This window comes from Orycteropus afer, unplaced genomic scaffold (genome assembly GCF_000298275.1).
Source record: "Orycteropus afer afer isolate SDZICR_OR568_19922 unplaced genomic scaffold, OryAfe1.0 scaffold00923, whole genome shotgun sequence".
NCBI lineage: Eukaryota > Metazoa > Chordata > Mammalia > Tubulidentata > Orycteropodidae > Orycteropus > Orycteropus afer.
Window position 1 is genome coordinate 476,857 of NW_006922510.1, and position 10,540 is coordinate 487,396.

At 35.2% G+C, this 10,540-nt stretch overlaps 1 protein-coding gene across 1 annotated transcript; it reads left to right on the forward strand.

Annotated features, from left to right (window-relative positions):
• The first annotated feature begins 4,113 nt into the window (after positions 1-4,113).
• Positions 4,114-5,058, forward strand: LOC103212345 (olfactory receptor 6C2-like). The gene has a single exon (XM_007958327.2). It carries the CDS (start codon positions 4,123-4,125, stop codon positions 5,056-5,058), a length of 936 nt encoding a protein of 311 aa, XP_007956518.1. The 5' UTR covers positions 4,114-4,122.
• The last annotated feature ends 5,482 nt before the right edge of the window (positions 5,059-10,540 follow it).

The following is a 10,540-nucleotide window of genomic DNA, read 5'->3' on the forward strand; positions in this document are numbered from 1 at the left end:
TCTACAGGCCATGTCCCAATTCTTATTGTGTTAAATTTCATTTCTTTCCACCCAAAGTTCATTACACTGATGACTCATTAGTAATTTTGGAAGCTAGGTCACCAAGGGCCCTTTGGTTTATTATGTTCATTGTGAACTTGTCAGGCAAAACAAATATTAAGCTTGTAATTAGAAAACTTTCTGAGCAAACACAGTTAAGAAAGTCAGCTCTCCCAAAAGTTGGCAGAAGTCCCTCTGTACCAATGGAAGGAAGGTTGGGCAGTCTACTTCGGTAGTGATACTGCCTTGGCACCCCAGGAGGCATCCCTATGAGTTGGGGTGACTCAACAGCACATGACAACAACAACAATGTTCGTTGTCAGTGATAGAAAGTAAAATAAAACAAATCCTGGCTTAATGACAGCACATCTATCATGAGGAGATTTATGCAAGAGATTGAAGATAGAAAACTCAAGTGACTCAAGACTGCTGGAACTGTGGGTGTGGATTTAATCTGTAGTGATTAGAAATTGTCATGCTGGTTTTCAACTTTACACTCATTTTCAATTTGTAACTGTAAGAATTGTTATAGTTAAATACCTCAAAGAGAGGGGCTATAATTAACTGCCAGAAGTGTGAAGCATTTACATAAATCCTGTAATTTTAGTTAAATTTTGTACAAAAAGGTCATCTTTGTATCTAGAAAATAGATTTATTCTGACTGATGAGAACTCCGGTAGCATAGTATCTAAGGCATTTGACTGCTAACCAGAAGACTGGAGGTTCAAACCCACCAGCCACTCTTCAGAAGGAGGATGAGACAATCTACTTCCATAGTGATACAACCTTGGAAACCCAAGGAGGGGTTGCCATGAATCAGTTCCAACTTGACAGCAGTGAGTTTGTTTGATTTTGGTATAAGATGAAGACATCTAGTTTTAGTATGAATCTTAATGAAATGACATTTTAGAATGCATTATTCTTGGACAGTTTCTCTCATTAGTAAGATCATATTTATGCAACAAGTAGGAAGTTATCTAAAGGCAGTCTATCTTGAGGAAAATGAATAAGCAGTTTCTCCCACAGGAGAAGAAAAAACCCAATTGACACCTTTGCTTGTATTGATTTTCTCATTAGAAATTTAGATTTAAAAATCTTTCAGATACAATATAAAGAGTAATTGCATTGTTAAGTCACTTTTGACTCATAGTGATCCTATGGGATAGATTTGAACTGTTTTGTAAGGTTCCCAAGGCTTTAATCTTTTCACTTTCACATCTATCTGCAGTATAGTGACTCGTGGTTCAAAATGCACACTTTTTGGTTGGCAGCCAAATGTTTAACCACTGAACCACCAGGGTTCCTTAAATAATAATCAGATAATAGTGATTTAGTTGACTTAGATACTCAACATCTGCATTATAAAGTCAGATTTCTCACAAAATTAAAGTTCTAAGGACTAAATGAACATTATTTTGTTAGAAATGAGCACTACTCAAAGTCAGCCAGCTGTGTTTGTTGTCACAGAGACGCACAGGGCTGTACATCGAGAAGAAGCAGATTCAAGGAGAGAGAGGGCTGTACACGTGATCCTTCTCTGCATTGCAAGGTGATCTTTTGGAAATGTCAGCTGTAGACCAACCTTCTCTAGGCACCTTCCAGCTCTCAAACAAACCAAAGGCAAGTCCCTACCTCTTGTGTATGATAAACCAAAAATAGTGACTGTAATTTCTGAGATTTAATTCTAGAGCTTTGACACACGGTAAGTTTGAAAATGTTTTAAGTAATTGGTGTAGTATTTAAGTTGTGATAGTCATGAAAACATCTATACAGAAGATATAGTCACAGATTCAGATCTTCAAAGTCTGTGAGTTCGGGTTTTCATATCCTACTGATGGATGCCTCAGGAGGCAAACACAGCACCAAAAAACATACGACTTTTCTTCTGTTTGGCAGCCAAGGTAAGGAAAAGCCAGTTATAATGATTGTCAGGAGTGAAGGTTGTAGATACAGTCAAAGGACAGGTTCTTTCAGGTAAAATCAACTTCAATAGGAAAAAAAAAATCTTCAAAAATAAAAGAGTCAAAATGTTAAACTCTGACACAGAGTAAGTTCCATATCCCATCAATTTCCAGTTAAATGCCAAATAAGGAATAAGACAGCTTTGTATGAAAAATTTTGCCAGCAATATTTTTTTAGGCATAGAATATATATCTGGAACTGTGTTATTTGTGGACACTACACTAGTAAAAATACATCATCCCAATCTCAAAACAATGTACATTCACAGGGTAGTGCTAAGAGAGTAGTAAGAATCACTAGCTATATTAATGGCACCCACCACATGCATAAGTTTTGTCTGCTTCCCCAGAGAAAAGTTTAAACTAAAAACCATTCATGAGTATTTGTATCCTAGATGAAACTAGATTTGGGAAACAGCTTACTTTAGGAAACTGGGAGTATCTGAGGAAAGAGTACTCCAGATAAATAAACTATTCAAAGTGACTAGTTCAATACTTGCCTAAACCTAGTAGATTGATTTTGAGAAACTGAGGGAAACCAGTAGGATGGAAGTGTGGACTTTTATGTTTGAAGTGTATTTGACTATATTCCTGAGATGCTGGAGAGCTATCATTTTGGGAGGTTAAATATTAAGAGTTCAAGGAAAAATACAGTGAGAGTGTTTGTGATGAGAGAAGACTGTGAAATACAAACATCTTAGAAACAAGAGAGAAAATAAACACTCAGAAATTATAGATCAATAAGGTGAGAAGAAAGGTATGTGTGATGTTAAACTGAGTCATGAGAGAATATTATGAACAGTGTGTAGTCAAAGGTATACATTAGAAATAGAAGCCCTTTAATATTGTATACCAAAAAAACAAGTTCATTGATAAATTTTTACCAAAGCTATTTCATTTGAAAGGTGGGGCAAAGTGATAAAAAGCAAATGGTTGATGACTAATGAAAGGGAAATTATTGTTGACAAGTCATTGAGATTGTTAATATATATTTATTAGTCAACATTCATATTGCAATGTCAGCGCTGCATGGGAGTAAGTTCTAATGACAAATAACAATATTTTTTTTTTTATATTCTAAGTTCTATATACAGTAAAAACTGCAAAAGCTGGAAACTGTGTAAGGTAGAAACCCATCAGAAAGGAAATGTAAATATTTTCCAGTAGAGAGTGATAGAAAACTGGTAAGACTGCACTCTATCAAAGGCTGAAGACTTTTGATAATAAGAAAAATAAGGCAGTCTCATAAATTCCAGCTCTCACAGGCTTGACTGGTTCAATTTTCAAAAATTGTAAATGCAGGATAATTCCAATTTATGGATGACAAAACTGAAAAACAGTGAAAGCAATCTGGGTAATGTGAATTGTATTTTAAATTATATATATATATATACATATATATATATGTATATATATATATCTGTGTGTGTGTGTGTGTGTGTTTACAAGATGGTGAGGTGTGTTTCAATCTTTGTTAAACAGATTAAAAATTTAAAACTTGTGTGATGATTTTTTTAAACCATATTCATGTTGTGCCCAATGTAGCTTAAAATCTATACAACAAATATCCCATTAAAACACTTTGTCCTGAACAATAGAAGCCAATTTAGACAGGTGTCATGAGGGAGAAGAAGGGAAGGGGCAAAGCAGAATAAAGTTGTTTAGAGAAGAAAACACAATTTTTTAAAAAAATTACAATAGAAACTTACATGTTTCTTGAATAAAATTGTTCAAGAAGTTTATGATTTTTTCCTTAGGATTTATCTTCAGTTAGAAATCCAATAAAACTGCATGGGTATCTCTCATACAATGTATAGATAAAGATAACACATAACTTGTGCATAAAGAGATGTATTAAACAAAAAAAAATGTAGGAATGTGGCACAAATAAACTAATATGATTTTTTAACAAATACTTATTGAAATTGCAAAAACATACAAGTGTAGAACCTATGCTACTAGTGTAACATTGTTTATAACTAAATTAATAAATGATTGCATGTGCAATGGTTTGCATAGTTTGTGGAGCCATACATTATTGGTACGTGGTGTTAACATCATTTTCTGCATATACCTTATCTCCAAATTATGACACAGTTTGAATTGAAATCAGAAGCCATCTATGAGAAACCAGACAGTAACAACTTTTATTCTGCTGGGACTGACAGATGACCCTCAATTGAAGGTTGTGATTTTCATCTTTCTATTGATCACCTACCTGCTGAGTGTAACCGGGAACCTGACAATCATCTCCCTCACCTTCATTGATTCTCACCTTAAAACTGCCATGTACTTTTTCTTGCAAAACCTCTCCTTCTTAGAAATTTCATTTACATCTGCCTGTGTTCCCAGATACTTGTACAATTTATCAACTGGGGACAAGACAATCACATATGACAATTGTGTCCTTCAAATATTTTTTACTGACTTCTTTGCTGTTACAGAATTTTTTCTCTTGGCCACCATGTCCTATGACCGATATGTAGCCATCTGCAAGCCCCTGCATTATGTGACCATTATGAATAACAAGATCTGTAGAAAACTCATTCTTTGTTGCTGGACAGCTGGCTTGCTGATCTTAGTCCCACCACTTAGCCTGGGCCTAAATCTGGAATTCTGTGACTCTAACATCATTGACCATTTTATCTGTGATATATCCCCTCTGCTAAACATCTCATGCTCTGAAACATGGCTCATAGAGCAGGTAGTCATAGTTTGTGCTGTGGTGACCTTTGTCTTGACACTTGTATGTGTTATGCTGTCCTATGCATACATCATTAAGACCATTCTACGCTTTCCTTCTGTCCAGCAAAGGAAAAAGGCATTTTCCACCTGCTCTTCCCACATGATTGTGGTTTCCATCACTTATGGAAGCTGCATCTTCATCTATGTCAAACCTTCAGCAAAGAATTCAGTGGCCATTAATAAGGGTGTAACAGTACTCACAACTTCCATCGCCCCTATGCTGAATCCCTTCATTTATACCCTGAGGAACAAGCAAGTAAAACAAGCCTTCAATGACTCAGTCAAAAGAATTACATTGTTCTTAAAGAAATAAAGAATTGTGCTAAGGTACAGCAATCATTTTTGTAAAATGATCAGAAGTCCTTATGCCGTATTTTTAAATGTTTATTTCTTTCCATTCTAGTAAGGGAAATTTATCAGGATGGCATTTCTGAATAAGAGAATATATTACATTTCCAGATAAGCAATGGCTTCACACCAAACTGCGTTGTAATAAAACTCCAAGCAAAACAAAACAGAATCATAAGTTCATTTTAATAAATGTTTTGAACTGAGTGAGCTTCTTGTCTATTCCAATTACAGCTTTTTACGGCCTTTGTGATTCCAGGAATCATTCTGTGTTATTTTATTTTTGACCATAAACAATAAACTGGGGAAGAAGAATGGTTTATGGCCTGGGGTTTTAAAAATAAAGATGAACTTTAAATCTTGAAGTTATAATATTATAAAAGATGTTCACCTTAGTATTATAATTATGATGATTACAGACAATACCATTAAGACAATCACTTGAGATTTATTACCTTTTAGTATATGTAATCATGAATGGAGAGGCATTTTATCATCACATCACAGATAGGTAAACTGAAGCTCAGGTGGGTTAAAGGTTGCTACCCAGGGGTGCAATCAGGATGCAAATTCTTTTTTTATCTGACTCAAAGCCTGTGTTTGCACAGTATATGAAGCTGTAGTGACACATTTCAGCATTAAGATCTCCTCAAGGACTACCTTAGGGAAGTCTCCATGTAACAAATACAAGTGTTGTTTAATGCATAAAAACTGAAGAATGAGGTTTGTAAGATGGAAAAATACATCACATTATTTTAGTTCATAAAGTAAAAAGAGTGGAAAATGCTTATCATATGAGAAAATATTTATCCTTAACATTTATATTCACTAAAAGAAAACTTATACTTTAATGTATAGCAATGAAGAACCAAAAGGTTGACCTAAAAAGTGAGGTCAGTAGCATACGTACACTCTTGCTGAGAAGGTAGCTAAAAGTGGAAGTATCTCTAATAGCTATCTATCTGTGGGAATGGAATACAAAATATCACTGTTGTGTGCCTTTAACAGACTTAGGAATCCATATTAAATATGGGGCCACCTTGAGTTACAGATGGTCCTTTATGTCTTACTTAAATGTTCTGCGTACTAGCTTCTCAAGGTGGTTCCTTGAATTAGCCTCCTTTGATCGGTAGAAAATAGATTCTGAGATCACTAGCTCATCCTTTTTCCCAAAATTACATGAATGCCACCAGAGCTCCCTTCATTTAATCATTAAGATTATTCATTTTGATATTCAAATAACTAAGGTTTTTTCCTAAGGTTTTTTTTTCTCATTTAGTATTTACTGACACTATTCTTGCTCATATTCCAAGACCAACAGAAGGTCATTTTTAACAGGCTGCCGTGAAATACATCAATTCTCTATGTACTTAAATTATTGACCTAATCAGGATGCAGAAGACTCCTACCACTCTAAAAATTATCCCATGCCCATTTGTTGTCCATTCCTCAAGCACAACCATGACACAATTTCTATGTCAAAAGTTTAACTTTAGTTTTCCTGTATGTCATAATTTAAATCATGTAATATGCAGTTGGCCTTCTTCTTTTTACTTACAATAATACATTTGAGCTTCTTTCTTTTATGTTTTCTATGCATTAGTAGCTCATTCCTTTTTGTGAACCTACCAGTTTGTTTATCCACCTGTTACTTGAAGAACATGACTTTGTTTCTGGTTTGTAGCAATTACAAATTAAGCCTCTCTTTTAGTTCCTATGGCATTTGACTGCTAACCAGAAGGCTGGCAGTTCTAACCCACCAGCCATTCCTTGGAAGGAAGATTGGGCAGTCTACTTCCACATTGATACCACCTCAGAAAACCAAGGAAGGGTCACTATGAGTCAGATCCAACTGGACGGCAGTGAATGCTCGCATGCATAGGCATTTCCACAGGAGCTCTAGTGGCCTAAGGGGTAAGACATTTAGCTGGTAACCAGAAAGCCATTGATTCAAACCCACCAGCTGCTCCACATGAGGAAAATGAAGCAATCTACTTCTGTTAAGATTTACAGTCTTGGGGTCACTAGGAGTCAGAATCAACTTAATGACAGTGGGTTTTAGGAGTTAAAGATTTCCCTACAGGTTTTTGTGTAAATATAGATTTTGTTTCACTTAGCTAAAAAGCTAGACGTGCGATTACTGGAAATTATAGTAAAGTGCATATTCCCACAAGCAAAGTATGAGAATTTTGTTTGCTCTGCATCCTTATCAACACTTGGTATTGTCAAGATTTTTCATTTTCGACATTCTAAAGTTTAAGTGTTCTACTATTAGCGAAAAGATTATTGGTTCTAATCTACCTACAGGCACCTGGAAAGACAGGCCTGGTGATCAGCTTCCAAAAGACTACAGCTTTGGAAACTGTATGGAGTAGTTCTATTCTGCACACATTGGGGTCACAATGAATTGCAACTGAATCCACATAACTATCAATAACTGCAATGCATGTGTAGTGATATATCATTGTAATTTTAATTTGCACTCCCACCATGACTATTAATATTTATCCTCTTTTTATACAGTTATTTTTAGCCACATGCATTGTTTTTTGTTAAATATCTTTTTAGAGATTTTTATTTTTATAATTGGGTTTTTTGTTGTTGTTGTTATTGTTGAGTTATGAGTGTTATTTTTATATTCTGCACAAAGGCACTTTGAGAGATATATGAATTGCAGGTGTTTATTGATAGATTTAAATGAAAACCACATTTACTCAGAAAGCAACATCCAAGATCAGACACTAGGTTTGAGGTTCATTGCAAACACCTAGTTTATGTATTAATTATGTAATTAGATTTTCCAGAAAAGGAAATAAATTCTAATTTAGAAAAAGTTAACATTCAATTAAATCCCTTTAACAATGGTTGCCATAGAAAGGAAAGTAATTAATCTGGTAATGGACATCAAAATCACATGAAGGGAAATGATCATGATTAATATGCCTTAAAGATAGAATTGTTATTCTTTTGTGGATAATACCATCCTGGTCATGTGGGAATGTTAGTAGGCCTCTTAGTTCTGTATAGTATCAATATTGTACAAGTCAGTGTGAAATAAATATGAAGGCTACCTGTAAAATTGGAATGAGGGATATCATTGCTGCTGTCAGATATCCTGGCTGAAAGCAAAAAAACACCAGAAAGATGTTTACTTGTATTTCCTTTACTGTGCAAAGACATTTGACTGTGTGGCTCATAATAAATTATGTATAATGTTGCAAAAAAATGGGTATTATACAACACTTCATTGTGCTCGTGAGGAAATTATACATAGCCCAAAGGAGCATTTCAGCTGCACTTCCTGCAGGACAGATCTGTTAGTTCTTTTAGCAGTCTGTGGTACTTTTCAGCATCTTTACCAGCACCACAACTCAAAAGCATCAACTCTTCTTTGGTCTTCCTTATTCATTGTCCAGCTCTCACATGCATACCAGGCGATTAGAAATATTCTGGCTTCTGTCAGACACACCTTAGTCCTCAAGGAGACATCCTTGCTCCTCAGCACTTGAAAGAGTTCCTTCACAGGTGACCTGCCAAGTAACTAAATTAGTTACTGCAGTGTAAATGACACAAATCATGTATGTCATTTAGATACACATAATTCTGGACACGGCACACATGCTGTGTGTAAAGAAAGGCTTTGGAGAGCTCTGTTTTCCATTTCAGACTCTTTCTGGTTCTCTTGTGTCTCACAATTATGTTTTTCCTTTAATTAGTACATACTGAGAGAGAAAGACTTCTGATTATTGGAATGAGAATTAGATTTTTTTTTTTAATTTCCTAACACATTTACAAAATAAAGAAAAAATATCATTTGATATGTTAATAGATGTAGAAAATCCCTTTGATAAATTTCAAAATTATTTCATGCTAAAAAAACCTCTTAGCCAACAAGGAATACAAGGGCATTTTCTGAATCTGAAAAAAAAAGGATATCAGAAAATCTATACAAGTAACAGCAGGAAAAAGTTTTGTACAATTTAGCCTGAGTTCAAAAAAGACAAAGCTGTTCATTAGCAGTGTTTTTTTTTTACTGTTGAAGAGAGGTTCTAGCCAGAGGAAAAAATGTAGAAAAAGAAATAAAATGTATAAAAATCAGAAAAGAAGTATTTAGGTAACTTTTATTCACTGAAGACATAAAGGACTGTGTAGAAAATACAAATATTTACTAATGAACTATTAAAATTAATAAATTAACTTTTCAGTATTGTTGCAGTTGTTTGGTTCTGTTGAGTTGGTTCTGACACATAGCACACATCAGAACAAAACATTGGCTGGTCCCGCATCAACCTCACAAAAGTTGCTATTCTTTAGACTGTGGTGACAGCCACTGTGTCAATCCATCTCGTTGAGGGCTTCCCCCTTTCTCTCTGACCCTCTACTCTACCGAGCATGATGTCATTCTCCAGGAACTGGTCCCTTCTAACAACATGACCAAATATAAGTGATGAAGTATGGCTTCTAAGGAACATTCCACCTGTACCTCCTACAGTTTGGGTAGATACAAAATCCATGCACAAAATTAATTATAATGTTAGTATCAACAAAAAGTAGGAGAGGAAATTTATGAATTTTTAACATTAAAAAAATTACATAAGAAAAATTTAAACAAAATGTTTATAAAATCTCTACACTAAAAACATTATTAAGAGAAATCAAAGAGAACTAACCAAATAGATATCTTCTGTATACTGACTTTTATTTTTAATGAAAATTACAGGGTTGTTGAACAGTGAAGCAACCACATGCCTAGTAAACTGCTAAGAGGAAGACTGGATGTTGTTAAGACATCTATATTCTCAAACTGAACTTTTGATTCAATAAAATCCCAATGAAACTCCTAGACAATATTTACTTTTATGTCATTGGACAAGTTCATGAAAAAATTTATATTAAAAAATGCAAAGAAACTGACATACCCAGAAAATCTTAAAGGAGAAAAAAAGTAAACAGGCTTATGCTCTCAGATTTCAGAATTAATATAAAATTCCAGCAAATAAAATGCTGTGATACACACACACACACACACACACACATAATGTCCCTGCAACTTCCAACTGCATATCCATCCATAGGGTAGGGAGGAGGAGCTTACCTGGAAGGACACCAGGAGGTGCTCACAGTCCTCCAGCTGAAGTTGCCAGGGGTCCCACAGCTGCCACTGGCATGTGCTCTGCCCAGCGGCCTGCAGGGGGACATTGGCCTGCTGCAGCTCCCTTGTCCCTCGGACTTTCTGATTCCAACAGTCTCCCCATGGCTGCTCAGAGACAACCATGGGCCCAACCACAGCCAATTGGAAGTGCAAGTTTGCAAATCCTGAGGCTCCTGGAGCTGAGGGAGAGTGGGGGCAGCTTATGTGGGGCTTACTTCCATATACGTGTTATATATATATATATATATGTGTGTGTGTGTGTATATGTATGTGTGTGTGTGTGTATATATATATA